Raw genomic sequence first — 21,095 nt, forward strand, 5'->3', positions numbered from 1 at the left:
CTGGCAGCTCTGGTTGCCTTCAAGGAAAGAATTTGAGGACTGAGTGCTAGGGGTGAAAGAGTGATGCTTCACCATTTAACATTTTTACTCTCAATTTTACATCAAATGATTATATTGGGTCTCTCATCATCACTATTTTCTAATTAAAAAACAAACAAACATGGAATTGATTTTCACTTACTAAGTAGTTAATTTAAGGACAGGAAAGGAAAAAGATCTGAATTTTAAATCCCCAAGTAACTCAGTATTTAGAATTTAGTTTCCTAAGATCTACCAGGACAATGTGGTATTCCAGAAAACGAGTGACGATAGTGTTTCAAAAAAGAAAAAGTAGAAAGATGACAACTGGGAGCTGCTCACTGATCTGGATAATGTGAAGGTAATTGCTGATCTAAACAAGAACAGAAGCAGGAAAAGGGTAAAGATAGAAAACCTAACTGTTCAAGGTTCAAAGACAGACTAAGTAGAGACAGTGAATACAAATAGATCTCAACTCAAGACTGCACAACTCCTGTCTGAATTTCAGCTTGATGGACTAACCTAAATTTCAAATTTTCCAGACCCTACAAGTTTGTTAAGCCATTTCATTGGAATAAGTATATGATGTATGTGTGGAAGATTAAAGTATATCCCCTCTCCTCCTTCTTTCTAGACTATAGTTATGTTTTACCATTCCTGTGAATGTGAAGTTAATTATATACTGATTTCATAGTAGTATTGAATACACTGGATACTTTCTTTTCCATTCTTGAGATACTTTACTAAGAAAAAATATGAGGAAAGAGAGGGGAGGGGAAGGGTAAGGGAGGGTATTTGGGGGGCACCTAAACTAATGTGCATAATGCAATGATACATTTCTAAACTATTAAGAATAGACTATGAATGTCCTATCACAACAAATAAGCAAGCGAGGAGATGGTTATCTTAATCAGTTAGATGTATGCATTCCACACTGTATATCAAATCAGCACATACCTCATAAATTCATTAATGTACACAGTTACGATTTAATAAAGAATTAAAAGAAAAGTATATCCTCTACTAATTCTGTTTCTCTGGGGAACTCAGATTAACACAGTTTCTAGAAATGGGAGTTTTATAGCATATTAACATAATGATAAAAATTATCTAATAAAAGGGGGGGGAATTAAAGTCAGGAGAGCATGTAAACAACTTGAGGAACAAAACAAAGTTCTTGAGCAGATGAAAAGGGATCAAATTCAGGGCACTGTAATAAGAGAAAAGGTGGAGTATATGGGCACATTTATAGCTACATAGATAGGTTTAATCTTTGAAAAATTCTCTTCTGTCTCTATTAATTAGCTGAATGTGAAAAAGAAAAATTAGAAAATGTTATATCTGAATGTGAGGCCAATTAGCTGAATGTGAAAAAGAAAAATTAGAAAATGTTATATCTGAGGAGAGGGTAAATAATTTTGTAAGGATGTGGGAATAAACTTGGAGTACAATACTGTATTATGACTTCCAGGCAGCATTAAAGGGCCACCTAAGGAAAAAAAGTGAAAAACCCAGTCACCATGGTTGCACATTTTTGTCCAGCCACTTTCAGAGGCTCTGGGGCAGGGATGGGAGAGCAGGTGATGACGTGGGGTTTTCCTAGGGAAAGTAATGAGTAGTGAGAGACAAGAAAGTTGAAGGTATAAAAACATATGTGATGGGCGGCGCCTGTGGCTCAGTCGGTAAGGCGCCGGCCCCATATACCGAAGGTGGCGGGTTCAAACCCGGCCCCGGCCAAACTGCAGCCAAAAAATAGCCGGGCGTTGTGGCGGGCGCCTGTAGTCCCAGCTACTCGGGAGGCTGAGGCAAGAGAATCGCTTAAGCCCAGGAGTTGGAGGTTGCTGTGAGCTGTGTGAGGCCACGGCACTCTACCGAGGGCCATAAAGTGAGACTCTGTCTCTACAAAAAAAAAAAAAAAAAAAAAAAAAACATATGTGATGCCAATAAAGGATGATGAAATCTAAGCAGGGAACTGGAAGCAGGAAGGACATGAAGCTTGTGAAAACATTAAAAATGTAGCATCACAGCATTTAAAGGCCTAGAAGATGAAAAACAATAGTGAAATGGAAGCACAGAAGAAAAACACTGGAACCAAAAAAGGATTTGTCAGCAAATGGGATGTTTGAAGTTAAGATTGTGGACACCTACTTTCCTTTTAATCAATATCCAACAATCTGCATTTCTCTCTCTAAACGAAAACTGAAAACTAAAAAACTGCATTTATATTTAGTGATGCCTACTATACCTTTGACAACTATAACTGTATATCCTAGAAATATGTTTGATATAATGGATATGGATAATATGTTGGTTATAATATGTATGGATAATATGTTGATTTTACTGAGACAGAGTCTCACTTTGTTGCGCCCAGTACAGTACTGAGGTTGTTGTCACAGCTCGCAGCAACCTCAAACTCTTGGGCTCAAGTGATTCTCTTGCCTTGGCCTCCCTAGTTGCTGGGACTACAGGCGCCTGCCACAATGCCTGGCTATATATTTTTTGTTTGTTTGTTTAACAGGTCCAAGTTGGGTTCAAACCCACCAGGTCCGGAGCATATGTGGCCAGCGCCCTAACCACTGAGCTATGGGAGCTCCCAATAGATTATATGTTTAAGAGAGGAATGATTATATTACTTTATAGTTTTGAAAAGCTTATGTTTGAAAAAATGAGGCTTATAATACATTCCCTGTTTCGAAATGATAAAGAGTTAACTAATCCCTCTGTCTCTTAAAATATAAAAAAAAATAAAAAGGAGAAAACAATTTTTATGTTCAATGAACTCAGAAAATACCTGTAACCCCAAACACAATATATGAATATATTAATATGGATAGCAGGAGGATGAGCAGAGAGCTAAAATCAACCAAAAAGTAGCAGAAGCATGACAACCATTATCTGTAAGAAATAAGCTATTTTGCTCTGTACAGCCCAGACACACTCAGGAAGTATAAGTACTAGTTTCCATCACAGATTAAGTCAGATACAATCTAAAAATAGAAGTATTATCTCAAAGTCTGTACAAAAAACAATTAAATCCACAAATCTATGTTCCAACCTAGGCAATCAAGAAATTCCTCTATGACACAGCCATCTTGGAAGTTCAGACATTTCCTGAAGAAAATAAACCAGAGATCTGGAGTCATCCGATGTGTATGTGAAGTGAGTACCCTGAATGCTTCCTCATCTAGCCCAACTCTGAAATGACAAAGAACACACGAGCTTAAGCAGACTGGAAGATCTTTCTTAATAAAGGTCAACTTTACCAGGGAAAAGAATTATCAATACCAACATTTCAAGGCCTACAATGAAAATACTAGTTGACAACTGGAGTGACCTACAGTGATGCTCACCAATCTGGATGCCAGAGCCATTGTTTTACTGTGCCAGACAGACCAACACACACACATACCCCTTCCCTTCTGGCAACGAGCTTTTTAACATCTCACTCTCAACAACGACTTAAAATTTCCAATACTTTAAAGACCATGACACAAGGAGCAAATAAGAAAAGGGGTTGGGGGCAGTGCTGTGGCTCAAGGAGTAGGGCGCCGGCCCCATGTACCAGAGGTGGTAGGTTCAAACCCGGCCCCGGCCAAAAACTACAAAAAAAAAAAAAAAAAAAAAGAAAGAAAAAAAAGGGGGGGTTAGCAGTGAGAGCAGAAGAAAATTTCAGAGAAACAATGTCATCAAAGAGGTAACAGAAGATATTACTTCTACGAAACATACAATGTCAAAAAAAAAAAAGAATAAGAAAGAACTAGGAAACAAAAGGATAGTCAAAATTAAGCTCAATAAAGTTGAAGGAATAACAAGAAAAGTGAACAGAAAAGACTAAGAAATGAGAAATAGTAATAAGAAAAAAGAAATAATGAGAAACTCAAGATTAATTCAAGAGATTAACATTTAACCAACAGGCATATGCATTCAAGAAAGAGTGCCCAGCAGAATGAATATGGAAAAACATACACAACAGGATATGTCACCATGAAACTTCAAGATACCAGGAACAAAGCAAAAAATCGAAAAGATTCCAAAGATAAGAAATAGAATACTGGACTTCTCAAAAGCAACACTAAAAGCTAGGGCCAAATTCTGAAGGAAATAATTTTCAATGATGAAATTATTTGGTCAGACCATTAAATATGGGCATTCAACGTACTTTTCAGACATGTAAAGAATCAAACACATACTTCTCACTCTTTTTCTCTAGAATCTATCAGCTAATGTGATACACAACAAGAAAAGAATGAAGAAATAAAGAAAACAAAAAATGAAAGGGAATCCAAAAAAAGATAAAGGATCCAAACAATGCAAGAAAAGTAAAATAAAGGGCATTTAGAAAATGAGGCATGATTTTAAAAGATTTAAACATGCTATGAAATTGATGAGAACACTTTTCTTTAGAACCAAACCAAATAAGCTTTGCGGTTCTCTCTCTCTCTCTCTGTGTGCGTGTGTATGTTTGAGATAGTCTTACTCTGTTGCCCAGGCTACAGTACCATGGTGTCAGCCCAGCTCACAGCAACCTCAAATTCTTGGATTCGACCAATCCTCCTACCTCAGCCTCTAAGTAGCTGGGACTACACAGCTACAAAATTAGCCACCACAATGCCTGGCTATTTTTTGGTTTCCTATTTTTGGTAGAGATGGGGGTTTCACTCTTGCTCAGGGTAGTCTTGAACTCCTGAACTCAAGGGATCCTCCCACCTCAGCCTCCCTGAATGCTAGAATTGCAGGTGTGAGCGATGACACCCGGTCAGCTTTGCTGTTCTCTGTATCAGAATTATAATAAGAGACAATGACTGAATGATTTATGTGTCTTAAACGTTTAACATGGATTATTTCAGTTAATCTTTAAAATATTACTGAGATGGGACCATTAGTATCAATACTACACAGATAAAGAGAATGAGGCAAAAAAGTAACTTGTCCAATGTCACCAAGTTAATAAAATATAACATGTAATCCTTATAAAGCGATTTATAAAATCATGGTTTCTTTAGTAAAACTGGCTGTCAAAACAAAGCTAATTTTCAGAACTGATGACAGAATGAAAAGATAAAAATCTGAGAAAATGACACCTCTTTAGTTTGAAAGTTTTAAAAATTACTCTAGGCCTGTATTTACAGAATCAGAAAAGTAATTACATTTTAAAGTTATACTTTATTTTGTGGGTACAATTATATAACACAGTGGTATTTGAGGATTTAGCCAACTGTTGGGCAATAATCCTCTAAGAACATCAGAAGTCTACTATAGCCAAACCTTAGAAAATTGAATGAAGGTTTTACACCTGGAGTAGGGGAAAAGAAAAACAAAGTAATAAAGTAAAATAACACAATGTTAAAAGTACAAGGCAACAAAAAGGTTATACTCTAGAAGAATGGAAAAAATGAATATAAGAAAAATAAATTGTCAAAGACAAAAAGTAAGATAGATTATTTATACTCTGTGGTCTGTTCTTTGATAATGCTAGACTGCCCTAGAATTTTTAGGTCCTAATCAGAAAAACCAGAAATATTTTGTCTGGTTAAAAGTTATAAAATACTTATTGATTTTAATAAATAGGATTTTGGTCCTTAGAGCTAAAAGATACAAACAAAAATGTAAGGTGCTCAGTTTCTTAATAGCAGTTCTTAAAAATATATTTACTTGTTTATTTTTCATATGTTTTTGGCTTTATCCATTGTTACTAAAATAGTGAATAAATTCTGAGTAAAAATATGAAGGAAGAAAAACATAAGCAAATACACCTTAGCTTTTGTTGTCATTACAGAATAATAGCATAGCAATTACTAAATGCCAGTTACTACCTGAAATGTCTTTTAAAAACAGGAAGCTATCATTATCATTATCTTTCTCAGTATGCATATATATACTGAGAACAGATTAAGTTAAGGACTTGTCCAAAATAACACAACTAGTAAAAGTAGAGATGGATATGAATTCAGGGAGTTTCTCTAGAACCCATTTTATCAATGACTATGTTATGTGGTTTTAGGCCAAAAGAAGGAGGTCAGTTTCCTGAAGCAAAGTAATTTTCAACCTGTGATTAAAAAAAACAAAGCAATTTCACATGCTGTATCTTTCATCAGACAAAAAGTCCAGAGACAATGACTTTGTAAAACATATTAATCAATAGTGAAAGATATGTCAATATAAAATCAACCATATGCCAACATAATAATGTTAAATAATAAGGTATAAAGAAACGTTTTGTTTACTCGCCCAGAGTCTGAGAGTGATTTATTGTTAGCTACTAGGAAAGACTGGCTTCACATAATGATGATCTTGACCACACTTTCTAAATTATATTTAGGAAAAATAAATAAATAAAAATATAATCAATTACCATGTCATTATTAATATAACTTTAGTATTCTTAACTTCCCTTTCTCCATATTAGCATTTTCACCTTTCAAGTGACAGGTACTCAGTATTTGTTAACATCTCAGAAAATAATGTAGACAAGAAAATAAGACAAAAATAAAAATGTTACAACAACACTGCTCAGTTTAAAAACTGTCCTCTTAACAAAAACTTAAAGTCAATGACTCATAAGGTATTACTCTACATTTTAATAATGTCTAAAATTAACTATAATCCTGAAAAACAGATTTTTTGACAGTGAAATTATCTTCATAATGCCAAACAACAAAGTGGCAAAACAAAGAAAATCTTATCTATTTCTGACCTTGGCAAAGAGAATGTGTTCTCATAAAGTAAGAAAATTGCAACACAGTAAAAAAAAAATTTCCAGTTTGACTGTTAAGTTCACCACAATAATTATAACAAAATGTTTCTTATATAAATTAAATCCACAAACTATGTTCTACTATGCACACTAGACAGCTATTTTGAACAGAAATATGGGCATTTAAGTCTGAAGAATATTTAATGAAAATGTACTATAATGTAAATCTTAATTATTAAAAAAGATCAAGTAAACAGGACAGTTTTAAAATTCCAATTAAGAGAAGAGAAAAATAAGGAAAATAAAATGTAACCATTAATAGCCTGTTTCAATTTAATAGTGAGAAGCATTCCAAAAGAGTTAGTTTATCTCCAATGGAAAGATAAGAATATTTATTCTTGTAACTGTGAAATAAACAGATCAGAGAAACTACAGAATGATAAAAAGTTTTAATAAAAACGTAAAGTATACAATTAAATGCAATGCATTAATACTGATAATAGGGACACATTTAATTCACAACAACAAAATGGGGTATTTGGAAAACAGATTAAAGTACTACTAATAAGACCACTCTGATCACTTATGAAGCTCTAGAACTCATCATATCTGTTCCCTACAAAATAACTAACCTGATTGTCTCTCTTCTCAGCTAAGATATAAGCAATGCCAAGGAGCATTTTATTCCAAAGCCGATAATCATATCTGGCCATAACTGCCTTGTAACTGTCCATGCACATAGTCTTTGAAGCAGAGGATTAAATGTTCCTGCCCATTTTATCTAGTCCCCAAGACTTGTCCTGCAAAGTGAATAAAAATGATTACCTTTTAATCTATGCCTTGAATACATACCATAAAAAAGCAAAGAAGAGGGCAGAGATGAGAACAAAATAAAAGTCTTTGAAAAGATGGATAATTACTGTCTATCTTTTGGAATTAAGTTCTCAGCAAGCCCCTCGTGCTTTGTTGAAGGGTAGGTGACTGATATGACTCACATTTAATATAACTAAACCTTGTAAAGTATGACTATTTAGTGTATACACATGAGAATCACAGTAATATTTTGAAGTAAATTGAGAGAATGACTGAAAAGGTTTTATGCCTTGAAAATTCTGTATAAACAAAATGTTGATTAGCATCTGGGTTATTTTTGATATCTGATTGTGAAAAAATTTTCAAATTCAAATAGGCTACATAATATGAAAAGAATTTCGATAAAAACACATCATACAGTTTTAAAAACTAACAGGAAAACAAATCATGGGAAGACAAAGAAGCTACTCAACTAAATAAGCCAAAAGCCATAATGAAACTATATTTAAGCAGATACAAAATTAGCAGTTGTAGATAACCAAAGGGATAAATATAAAGAAAATACTATAATAAAAGTTAATGACAGTGAGCTAATGGAAAAGTTAGCTGAAATGGATCATCACAAAAGTAGTAAAATACAGTAATGTTGTGTTTACCTGGGTGTGAAGGACAAATACAAATGAAATAAACAACAGTGTTCAGAAAATTAAACCAATGCCTTTTTTTTTTTTTTTTTTTGGGAGACAGAGTCTCATTTTGTCACCCCTGGTAGACTGCCATGGCGTCATAGCTCACAGCAACCTCAGCTTCCCAAGGAGCTGGAACTATAGGCATTTGCCTTAACATCCAGCTTTTTTTTTTTTTTTTTTAAGTGACGGGGTCTTGCTCTAGCTCAGGCTGGTTTTTCTTTAAGTGACTGAAATCTCACTCTAAGGCCCAAGCTGGAGTGCAGTGGCATGATCATAGCTCACGGTTAAACTTGAAACACCTGGGCTTAAGCGATCCTCTTGTCTTAGCCTCAAGGGTAGCCAGGACTATAGGTGTGAAACACCACACCAGGCTAATTTAAAATTTATTTTTATTTTCTGTAGAGATGGGGTTTCACTAGGTTGCCTAGGCTGGTCTTAACTCCTGGCTTGAAGTGATTTGCTCACCTGGGCCTCTCAAATTGCTAAATTACAAGTCTGAGACACTGAACCCAGCTAAAACAATGTTTTAAGAGTTAAAGTATTCTGTATATTTCTATAAAATAGCACTCCTTCTCGTGTTCTTAAATAAGAAAATTTGGCATACGGATTTCTGGAATAAAGTGAGGCAGCTTTCCCCTACAGAGAAGATCAAGATTACTCTGTTCTTCCTATCTGTTAACATTTTGTCTTCTTTTTCATTATGAATTGTGATTTCGCAGCCTTCATTAATTTGTTACTTCTCTTTCTCTCTTGGCCTTGGGAAAATGAATAATGCCTTCTATATCAAGAAAAGTTCAATAATTTTTATGACAGCAACGTTGGCTATTCACAGCAGTTTCTACCTTAAGTGTTGTTCATTTCAAATTGCTGAATTTCTTACATATCCAACAACCAGGTAAATGGGCATTACTGTACTCAGAAAGAAGAACATAAAATGAAAAAGAAACAGAAAACATAAAGAAAAAAAGAAAAGATGAAATGCAGGAAATACTAAAGGTCAATGAATTAGAAAAATGTCTACTAGTGATATATATATATTATTATTATTATTTTTATTATTTTTTTTTTTTGAGACAGAGCCTCAAGCTGTTGCCCTGAGTAGAGTGCCATAACATGACAGCTCACAGCAACCTCCAACTCCTGGGCTCAAGCAATTGTCCTGCCTCTGCCTCCCAAGTAGCTGGGATTACAGGCACCTGCCACAACAGCTGCTATTTTTTGGTTGCAGCCATCACTGTTTGGCAGGCCAGGGCTACATTCGAACCCACCAGCTCAGGTGTATGTGGCTGGCGCCTTAGCCACTTGAGCCACAGGCGTAAAGCCAATAGTGATAAATTTTTAAATAATAGTCTTTTTGTATAACATTTAAAAAAATAAACTGGGTACAAGATCTCTTTTCCTTCCTAATAAAGAGGAAGAGAATACTTACAAAACACAGTATAAACTGTGCTTGATGTATGTTCTACACAAAAATTTTTCAGCAGTAAAATGATCTTTATCTTTAAAAAAACAATATAAAATTAGGCAAAACATCTCCTTTATTCCTAATGAGAGAAAGGATTCTTACAGAAGAGAACAAATGGTTTTTCATGTTTATTTGATTAGAATTGTCACTAAAATAATGATGGACACTAATATGAATTAATTATGTTGAACAAGGGGCAAAAAAGAAAACCGGGAAAAAAGAAACGGAAAAAATATTGATGACTTCAGCTTACATTATATTTGCTTTGGGCAACAGGTTAAAATAAAAAATGACAAAATTTTACATTAGAAATTTGCAACAGATAGTCCCCAATCTACTAGCATCAGTATCACCTAGAAACTTGTTAAACTCTGGGCATAAGGCCCAGAAATATGATTCTGATGTGTTCTAAAGTTTGAGGACCAATCCTTTAAATAAATTAGATAAATGAGATATTAAAATTTCAATGGAAAATGAAATGTAACTAATGAATCTAAATCTGGCTTTGTCATAACAAGATAAATATAGACAAAAATTACTGCTACTAAAATGTAATATGGGAATATTTGCATATTTATGTATATACTCACATGCATGAAATTATTGTCATAAATGAAAGATAAAAATAGCCATTTTAGTTAGGTACAGTTCAATAGTAGAGGAAAAATAGGACAATTGCTAAATTAAATTATTTCTCTGAAAAAATAACAAAAAGAATGCAAGTGGCTCACAAATTGTCACCTTAATTTTAAAATGAAGAAAACAAAAGTGAAAACCAATCTGTCAGTTCTTTAGATTATGTACAGTTTATCTTAATGAACAAATTTTAAAGGTGTTAATGCTTTAGATATGTTTACATTATCATACCTCTAGGAATAGAAAGAATGCTTGTCACTTTACTAAATGGAATTGTTTCAAATATATAAACAAATATTTATGCTTATTTATAATAACAATGAACAATAAAACAACATAATCAAGTGATGGAAAAACAGTGTGAACTTGCAATTTCAACTATTACTTGGGTTTTCCAAAGAAGATGGCCTAGCGGCTTCTTAAAATTTCTTTGGTTATAAACTAAGGATGTAGGAAATTAATTAAATATTCATACAGATATTTGTTGACACTGGCCAGAAAATTTAGATATCATTTTTATGTTATGACTATCAAACACCCATTATCAAAATAGCCATATATTTACCTAAATAGGTAACATAAACTACCCAAATAAATTTAAGGGGAAGAAGTTATTTTTTTAGAAGAACAGGGATTAAATTAATATTTAATCTAAAGACAGTTTAATCAGAATAAAACATATTTAACAAAACTAAACCAAACAGAAACAAAATGTTGATTACTTACCAGCAAGGGTACTTGTATGCCTAAAAGCTCTGACCTGGGAGTCTGACAAACCAGTCAAAAGGGAGATTACTGTGTCCATCATATACTCATCATAAATTATGCTATACTGACACTGTCGAATCAGGACGCCAATAAATTCACAAAAGTTTGAACGAAATTTCTTCCACTGAGGTCCAGGCATGGTAAGAGGATAATCACCACTGTCCTAAAAGTGATAAAAAAAAAAAAGCATATTAAGTAATGTCATACTAAAGCAGCCTCACGAAAGTATTTTTTTTTTCTTTCTACTTATAAAGGAATGCTTTGGCAAAGTAGATATAAACAGAAATGTGGTAAAACAAGGCCGAGGGAGTTGAGGCAGAAGAGCGTACCCTTTTGAAGTACTTACATAAATTCGATTTTTTATGAAATGTTTTTGTTGATAAGAATCTGTTGGGGAGGCCAGGCTCAGTGGCTCAGGCCTGTAATCCTAGAACTCTGGGAGGCCCAGGTGGTTGGATTGCCTAAGCTCCTGGGCTCAAGACCAGCCTAAGTAAGAGGGAGACCCTGTCTCTAAAAATAGCCAGGTGTTGTGGTAGGCTCCTATAGTCCCAGCTACTTGGCAGGCTGAAACAAGAGAATTGCTTGAGCCCAGGAGTTTGAGGTTGCTGTGAGCTATGACACAATGCCTCGGCGGCACTCTATCAAGGACAACAAAGTGAGACTCTGTCAAAAAAAAAAAAAAAAGGAAGGGAGGGAAGGAAAGAGGGAAAGAATGGAGGAGGAAGGAAGGGACTGACTCTGTTAGGGGATGGGGATCATGAGAAATGAGATACAGGAAAGAAACAAGAGATGGATACTGAATAGAGTATGTATGCAGGGAGACCACAATGCATATGGGGAGCCCCAAAAGTCAGTTGAAGAGCAGTAACACAAACCTGGGGGAAAAAGACAAGAAGTGTCTTGCTAAGGCCTGACCTGTCCCCCACAGAGAGCCTGTACAAAGGTCTCTAGGGGCAATGAGCAATGTCTGCACATGCTTAAGGCTCTTATAAAAGAGAAACAATCTCTTGGGTTTGGGATAAGAAGAACAACTTCTTTCTCTGCAGCAACCAATGGATATGGCATTAGCCAGTCAGATGGCAGGGACCCGGTAGACTTAATTGCCTCCTGTGGAAACAGTGTGCATGGTCAAACCTGCTGTCTGTTCTCGCATCCTAATAATAAGCCTTGTTCTTGATTTATGAACTGATCCCAGTTCTGTAATTTATAAATAGCTTAGGCTGGGATAATGTAGTTACAAAAGTTAGTTTAAAAGTAGCTTAGCTGAAATTGTAAAGTACCTTGAGAACTATGAGGCATAGAGCTGTTTTGTCACTATTCATTTGCTGATTTGAATGTAGGTAATAAATACTGACATAACCCCTGAATAATGGGTCTTTGCTATTCTTATTCCTCGAAGTAGGTGGCAATGGTCCCCTGGGCCTACACTTTTTAAATCATATCTCATCTCTTGTCTGTATTTCTTTCATTCTTTCCTCACTGCCAATCCCATGGGTTGTGTGAGGGCAGGCCCCCTACAAAGAAATAGGTGACTTTCATAGGTACACGGACTGCTTTTTTTTTTGGGGGGGGGGTGTGCAGGGGGGTTTGATCTGCCACAACTAAATGACTTTTTAAAAATTGATTTATTAATTTTTTTTTTTTTTTTTTGCAGTTTTTGGCTGGGGCCGGGTTTGAACCCGCCACCTCCAATGTATGGAGTTGGCGCCCTACTCCTTTGAGCCACAGGCACCACCCCCTGATTTATTAATTTTTTGAGAAATGGGGTCTCCCTCTGTCACTCAAGCTTGAATGTAAAGGCATGATCATAGCTCACTATAACTACAAACTTCTGGGCTCAAGCCATCGTCCTGACTCAGCCTCTGTAGTAGTTAGTACTACAGGCATGTGCCACCAGGACGAAGTTAATTTTTTATGAATTTTTAACATTGAAAATTTTTAAAGTATAATTATTTCACTTAAAATTTTAAAATTAACTTTTCACGTCTGAAACTACAACCTCGTTTCTCCCAATTTTACTATAAACTTGATGAAAATTCTATTTCATAGAGTGTAATTATTAACTTATGTAAGAAAAACATCTGAGTTTGGCACAAGATTCTACACACAAAGTAAAAAAACTAATATGGCCTCTTGGTATCACCAGATTGTGCCTACAACACAAACCTCAGAGTTAAACTCAATTGGTTACTGGCCTCCTTCTCTAGTCTAAAAAACTTAAGTATAGAAATGGAAATCCACAAAGCAGAGGGTAAGGAATTCTGTGAACATGGTTACCAGAATATTCTCAATTTGTGGCTTTTACCTTTTCTAGAACAAACTGCTAGTAGAAAAATTATTTATAAGTGAGGCCTTAAGTTTTTTGTTCATGTCCTAGGAAAAAGAACTAGTGTGATGCATAGAATAGCAGTTCCTAACAGCAAGGAAAAGAAAGCAAAGCATAAGAAGAGACTAACAATCAGAGTCAAAATCCCAAAAGAAGGTTAATGTTAGTATTATGTGAGTATTATGGAATTCAATGAACCCTTAAAAGATTAAGAAATAATGGAAGATGCTGGCTGAATCTTTCCAGCCTTTGAGATTTGGAGTGTGGGGTAGGCTGGAGAAGTTACATGGACTGAAGAGCCAAAATGTTTTCCAAAGGCATCTCAGTAACATACCTGATGCTTCTATATCATGGAAATCCACTAAAGTAGAGCTCTTCTTGTTTTATACCAGTTGAGAAATTCAGCCATTTAGAGATTCACAACAACTGAACCTAGCCTTCAAGGAAGCCACAAAGAAAATAAACTAACTTAACAGCCCTAACAGCAAGTAAGAGCAAAGAAAGGCAGAATGATTAGCACATGGCAAAACTGAAAGAAATAATAAATAAATAAACACAATTTAGGGACAATTCAAATGTAACCAACCAACCCAACCTCCCAACCTACCCCCAAGGAACTACAAAATTTGATTTTGTAATTAAACAATTCAGATGATGAACTGAGGGAAAGAATGATCATTATAGGCTGGGTGCAGTGGCTCATGCCTGAAATCCAAACACTTTGGGATTTGGAGATGAGAGGATTGCTTGAGGTCAAGAATTTGAGAGCGGCCTGAGCAAAAGCAACACTTGACTTCTACAAAAGTTTTTTGAAACTTAGCTATGCATGGCAGCACCCACCTGTAGTCCTAGCTACTTGCAGGAAGGTTGAGGCAGGAGGATTGCTTGAGTCCAGGAGTTTAAAGTTGTCATGAGCTATCCATACACCACTATACTCTACCTAGGCCAACAGAGTGAGACTCTGTCTAAAAAAGACATATATGAGGGAAGAAAATGTAATTTGCTATATGGTGCTTCTGGAAACCCATTTAAAATGGACTAGGCTAGGACCTTTTTAGTCCTTTGTCCCTTCCTCCCTTCACTAATCTGGAACTCATACGTGGTGCTAGAAATTCAACCACCATCTTTGAAATATGAGAGGATAAGTACAAGGATAAAGAATGATAGAACAAAAGAATGGAAAAAGTCCAGGTTCATGATTGCCCTAACAAACTTCAGTACCAACCATGTATTATCTACTACTATGTTTATTTGGATGAGAAAAACTCCTATGAGTTCAAGCCACTGCTGGTCAGTTTTCCTGTTACAGACATATGCATTTCTATCACTGGAGTAAAATTATGAGCAGTAGGGAAAGGGGAATTATTTAGTAAATAAATAATTTACATGGCACAACTGGGTGTTCATTAGTGGCTTCAACTTAGGATGTAGAAGACTATACACAATGTGAACAAACAATCAACAATAAGTCTGAACTTCTCTTGAGCCCATCTTGAGCTGAAATAACTTGAATTCTAAAGAATAAGCCCACCAAGAAAAGATAAAACATACAACCTCTATCACCTGTGAAAGTCTTAACTTAGTTCTTTACCCCATCTTGAGATAAAGTAACATGAATTCTAAAGAATGATAAGGCCTCCAAGAAGAGATGAGGCATAGAAATTATATCACCCTGTAGTTGAGACTGGGAAGAAAAGGCAGCCACCATAAAAGTGGGTAAGAAGAAGTAAACTAAAATTTTAAACTGTGTGCTAGTCTGTCAGCGTGAAGTAACAAGGGAATTTTACTCATTCAAAATTATTTTCCAGGCTGGGTGTGGTGGCTCATACCTATAACCCTAGCACTCTGGGAGGCCAAGGCGGGTAGATTGCTTGAGCTCACGAGTTTAAGACCAGCCTGAGCGTAAGTGAGACCCCCACCTCTACTAAAAATAGACAAACTAAGGCAAGAGGGTCCCTTGAGCCTAAGATTTGGAGGTTGCTGTGAACTATGATGCCACAGCACTCTACCCAGAGTGACAGCTTGAGACTAAAAACAAAAACAAAAAGCTATTTTCCACAGGTCTCAGTCAGATGCTCACAACAAAGCCTAGGGCAGGGAAATAGAGAACACCTCTCCTGGAGACATAGGCCTGCAGAAGGTAATTTTCAACAGCTGGAGAAGGGCAAGAAGCCAGCTCAATTATCCCGAGCTCTTTCCCCTACAAATCAGAAGCCTTAATCTGGTGGGAGGAGGAAAAACAAACTGAGTCACCCCCTAAGGCACAGGCAAAGACTGTGCCTTCAGCTGAGAGGAGAGTAGATGAAAAAACCCTCTATCAGGGGTCCTCAAATTGCAGCTCGTGGGCCACATGAGGCGGTGTGATTGTATTTGTTCCCGTTTTGTTTTTTTACTTCAAAGTAAGATGTGTGCAGTGTGCATAGGAATTTGTTCATAGCTTTTTTTAAACTATAGTCTGGGCCTCCAATGGTCTAAGGGACAGTGAACTGGCCCCATTTAAAAAGTTTGAGGACCTCTGAAAGGAGACAAAACACTATTGTATCAATAACAAGCAGAGGTTTCCTAACATTGAGAGAGGGGAAGTAAACTCCCATTCAAGGCTGACAAGACATAAGGTAGAAGTTGGCTGCTACAGAATGGAGGAACAAGAAAGGTGTGCAAGTCCCCTTGGTAGCTCCAGGCACATAAGACATAGTTGTAATATGGCAGGAGTAGTATAATACATGGGCCCATCATAGAATCATGCAACAAACAAGAGAATTCTACCACTAGGGACAGGGCAAAAATATGGAGAGAGATCCCTCTGTGGCACTATGTGGAGAGACGGCAGAGGTCTCTGAGAAACATGAACAACGAGAAAACTCCTTGGTATGCTAAGCACAAGTCAATAACAGCCCATCACTAGACAAATCTGAAGACCTGTGGTACAGTGAAGATAATGACAGCAACAATAAAACACAAACATAACTTATGTGCAACTAAAAAATGAAAAACTATTTTGCAAATAGAAAATCTTCTGCAACCACTTGAAAAGAGTTTCTTAACTCTAATACAAGTTATAAATTTCTTCTTCCTGTACCCACTTATACATACTGTGTAAAAAGAATTATCTGGATAATCAAGGGTAGCGTTATCCAACAGCTAGGGAAGGGCAAGGGTATGTGTGTGGTATTAAAAACTAGCTTATGATCAATGATGGCTCCATAAACACATTTCTTTAAGAAAAATACAAGGTTCCTTCATAAAATAGTAGTTACTTTTTCTAGGAAAGCAAAAAGAAATTCATAAGGACAATAAAATAGAGACAATGGGCCAGGCACAGTGGTTCACACATGTAAAGCTGACACTCTGGGAGGTCTTATCTCTACTAAAAATAGAAAAATATTTTTAAAATAAAAATAAAATAGGGCGGCGCCTGTGGCTCAGTCGGTAAGGTGCCGGCCCCATATACCGAGGGTGGCGGGTTCAAACCCAGCCCCGGCTGAACTGCAACCAAAAAATAGCTGGGCGTTGTGGCAGGCGCCTGTAGTCCCAGCTACTCGGGAGGCTGAGGCAAGAGAATCGCTGAAGCCCAGGAGTTGGAGGTTGCTGTGAGCTGTGTGATGCCGCGGCACTCTACCAAGGGCTATAAAGTGAGACTCTGTCTCTAAAAAAAAAAAAAAAAAAAGAGAGAGAGAGAGATAATAATCAAATAACTCAAATGCTTCATCTACCATTAGTATTTAAGATCTTTGACGGCAGTCTTATGACTGTGTTTCACATCAGAGATTTACTGAATAAACAAATAAAAAGATAAAACATATCTGGGTGGCGCCTCCGGCTCAAAGGAGTAGGGTACCAGCCCTATATGTGGCTTCAAACCCAGCCCCAGCCAAAAACCACAAAAAAAATAAAATAAAATAAACATATCTGATAAGAAAAATATATGGAAAGGAAGAAAGACGTTTAGGGGCTGGGTTCTGTAGCTCACATCTCTGATCCCAGAACTTTGAAAAGTCGAGGTGGGAAGATTCTTGGAAGCCAGGAGTTCAAGACCAGCCTGAACAACATAGTAAGATCCTGATGGTATAAAAAATAGAAAAATTAGCAAGGTTACAGATATGCGCCTTTAGTCCTAACTACTGAAGCCACAGGATCACTTTGGCGCAAGAGTTCAAGGTTGTAGTAAATTCTCATCATGTCTCTGCATGCCAGCCTGGAAGACAGAGTAAGATCCTACCTCTCAATTAAAAAAACAAAGAAGTTTAGGGTAGAAAGAATATCAGGCAAAAATCCATAAAGATGTATAATATGGAGTTAATCAAAAAGGCCTAGAAAAAATTAGCAAACTCAATTAATATGTTCAGAAAAGTAAAAGAGAAGAAATCTCTGTGCAGCAAAATATAATATAGCTAGTATTTATATTGCATGTACTCTGCACATATATAATCTTGTATAATCCACACATTGTGGTAACTATTGGTATGTATAAAGGAGATAGAAACAAGACGTTAAGAAAAAGAACTTCTAGATCAGTGGTTCTCAACCTTCCAAATGCTTCCTAATGCTTCGACCCTTTAATACAGTTCCTCATATTGTGGTGACGCCCAAACATAAAATTATTTTCGTTGCTACTTCATAACTGTAATTTTGCTAATATCTGATATGCAGGATGTAGTTCACTGTTACAAAGGAGTAGTGACCCACAGGTTGAGAACCACTGTTCTATATCCTGGAGCCATGGGGTTCTGGTTCTGGTATTGTAAAGCCCATGTACTCTCTACAATGGAGCTTCACATGATTTACTAAAGGAACTTCGGAGGCCCAAAGGGTTGCTAGTAATTGTTCTCCCAATGGAGAGACATTGGGTTACTGCTCCCAAATAGAAGGTCAAGGATTTAATGGAAAACTATTTTATAAGTTTTGGGAACTCTAATGGGGAAGGGTAAGGGGAAGGAAAACAGTGCCAAGCTTTAAGAGCCAGCGACAAAAACTAGAGGATTTAGAACCTTTGACAGGGTGGTAAAAATTAGCTCAAGACAAGTCCACTGCAAGGTAAAGTTCATGTACCTAGCAGAGGAAAAGGCTGACTACCTATTCCTTAAGCACGTGCATTCTAATAGTACTCAAGAATGTTCTCTAGAAAATTTACATAGCACTGAAACACTCTTCACAGATATTTGGGGACTGAGTGTGGTCACTAACGGTAGGTAGCTAAAGACATAAAACATTCTGGCGGCGCCTGTGGCTCAGTCGGTAGGACACCGGCCCCATATACCGAGGGTGGCGGGTTCAAGCCCGGCCCGGCCAAACTGCAACCAAAAAATAGCCGGGCGTTGTGGCGGGCGCCTGTAGTCCCAGCTACTCGGGAGGCTGAGGCAAGAGAATCGCTTAAGCCCAGGAGTTGGAGGTTGCTGTGAGCTGTGTGAGGCCACGGCACTCTACCGAGGGCCATAAAGTGACACTCTGTCTCTACTACAAAAAAAAAAAAAAAAAAAGACATAAAACATTCTCTAAGAAGAAATCCAAGAGCATTGCTTTTTAGACCAGCCAATGGATGATGTCGTCCTCCTTTTGGTGAAATACTGGCTTTGATTATCTATAATACTTTCAACAGACTTACCCAAAGATATATGCCACTGTCACTTAAAATGATAATTCACAAACATTTTCTTGGAGGGCAGAAACTATCCATCTACCGAACACTTACTCATCCATCCATCTACTCATACATTTATTGAACAAAAAATGGGCTCCTGGCATTATACTAGATTTTTGGCATACAAAGATGAGCAAAACAAGGATCTATCAAAGATTTTCTCCTTTAATTCAGGTGTCATGGACCTACACAAAGTTAATTACAACAAAAGGGAACACAGTACTTAAAAAAGAGTGTCAATTCTCTGCAAATGGCAAATGGGCAAGTGAAAAAGACATAACATTCTAGGCAACAAAATTAGTAAATATAAACTAACAAGGGCACATCAGTGGGACTATATAAAAATTGACTCTTTTCGAGGAGGTGGAGCAAGATGGCGGACGAGTAACAGCTTCCTTGCATCTGGGCACCGTCAGTCTGGGGAGATAGGACTCCAGGCATCTCTGGCTGTGGGATCTGCCTATCATAGCCGCTGTGAGGATACAGTGAGTCAGCGAGAGACTTCTGGACCACAAGAGGAGGACTAAAACAGTGGAAAAACGGCAAGTGGTCGCGTATGTTCAATCCATCTAAACCCGCCCGCAACTGTAAGTTCAGTAGCAGTGAGACTACAAACCTGAAAGTCCTTACCTGTGAACTCAAAGTGTCTTTGGACTTGGCACTCAGTTGAACTGCCTTGCGGAGAGCCTGAACAGGAGTGCGGAGAACTTTGGCTGTTGTCTAGGGCCCCAGTCTGAGCCGCTGAGCCAGACGGAGCTAATAGTGTTTGGCTGTGGGTCACAGGGAGTGATTGTGAGCGATGTGCCCCGGCAAGCTCCACCCTCAGGGTCGCAGAGCTAGAATCGGTGGAGCTGGTAACCCAGCGACCAAGTAGCCTAAAGGTGGGGTCTGAGCCGCCTGGCAGCCCTAACCCTCAGGGGCAGAGTGAGACCAGTTTTGGCACACTGGGTAAGTGGATAGCCACTTCAGCAGTGATTCCAGTGACAAATACTTTCCTGGGAAAGCTTCTGCTCAGCAAGTTTACAAGTTCAAAGTGCCTTTTAAGTGGGCTGAAGAGAGATTTAGGGTGTCTACCTGCTGGGGTTTGAGAAATCACCAGCCTCCAGTTGTATCAGAACTGTGATTAACATCTCATACCCCAGAAGACCACGAGTTGCCCAGACAATATTCAATAACATATACATACTGCTTGGTTTTTGGTTGTGTTTTTCCTTTGTATATATATATATATTTTTTTTTGGTTTGGTTGTTTTTTTTTTGTTTATTTTGATGTTGTTGATGTTCTTTTGTTTTTAATTTTAAACTTTTCCATACAGATCCTTTTTCTTTCTCAATTTTTCTAGTTTAATTTCCCATTGCTGCCTTTTTCCATAACTAGAACTTCATTCTTGCTAGTGTTTCTACCACTATTATTTGGTTTTTCACCCAATTTTATCCTGTAAAATTCTCTGTTTGCTTGTTTTGGTTTGATTTATACCATTTTTGTCTTTCTTCTCTACTTGGTGGAGGTGGGGTACTGTGTCTCATCAGGTTAGCAAAGAGCTGCTGACCTCAAGGGAACCACCCAACTGGGCACCCCAGAAGGTGGGTTTTTTTTTAAGTTGTGTCAAAGTACCCTACTGTACACCTATATTGCTCTGTCTTCCTCTTTCTATGCCTCTCTTCTTTTTGTCAATATTCCTTTTACTACCCACCCCGTCTCCGTTCTCTATTTTTCTTTTTTTTTCTTATCACTCGGTCCTCCTTTCTTTCATCCCTTTTTTGCTCTTCAACCTTCTCACCCTTCTGGTCCTGTAACCCTTACTCCACAGGCACCAGAACTTAAAGAGCAAGAGGAAATGAAAGGAAAATTAGGGCAAGAAAACAGATAAAAGAAATCACTCATGAGGAAGGATCAGCAGAAAACTCCAGGCAACATGAAGAACCAGTCCAGAACGACCCCGCCAAGGGACCATGAGGTAGCTACTGCAGAGGATTCCACCTATAAAGAACTGTTAGGAATGACAGAAAGGGAATTTAGAATACACATGTTGAAAACAATGAAA

General features: G+C 37.2%; 1 protein-coding gene across 3 annotated transcripts in view; it reads right to left on the reverse strand.

Annotated features, from left to right (window-relative positions):
• The window catches only part of STAG1 (stromal antigen 1), a 411,299-nt gene that overhangs the window by 171,117 nt on the left and 219,087 nt on the right, over positions 1–21,095 (reverse strand). For all 3 annotated transcript variants that reach the window (XM_053598524.1, XM_053598525.1, XM_053598526.1), the window contains one exon: positions 11,045–11,249. In XM_053598524.1, coding sequence (XP_053454499.1) covers positions 11,045–11,249 — 205 coding nt within the window. The remainder of the gene's footprint in view (positions 1–11,044; positions 11,250–21,095) is intronic.

The sequence above is a fragment of the Nycticebus coucang genome, chromosome 8, assembly GCF_027406575.1.
Source record: "Nycticebus coucang isolate mNycCou1 chromosome 8, mNycCou1.pri, whole genome shotgun sequence".
NCBI lineage: Eukaryota > Metazoa > Chordata > Mammalia > Primates > Lorisidae > Nycticebus > Nycticebus coucang.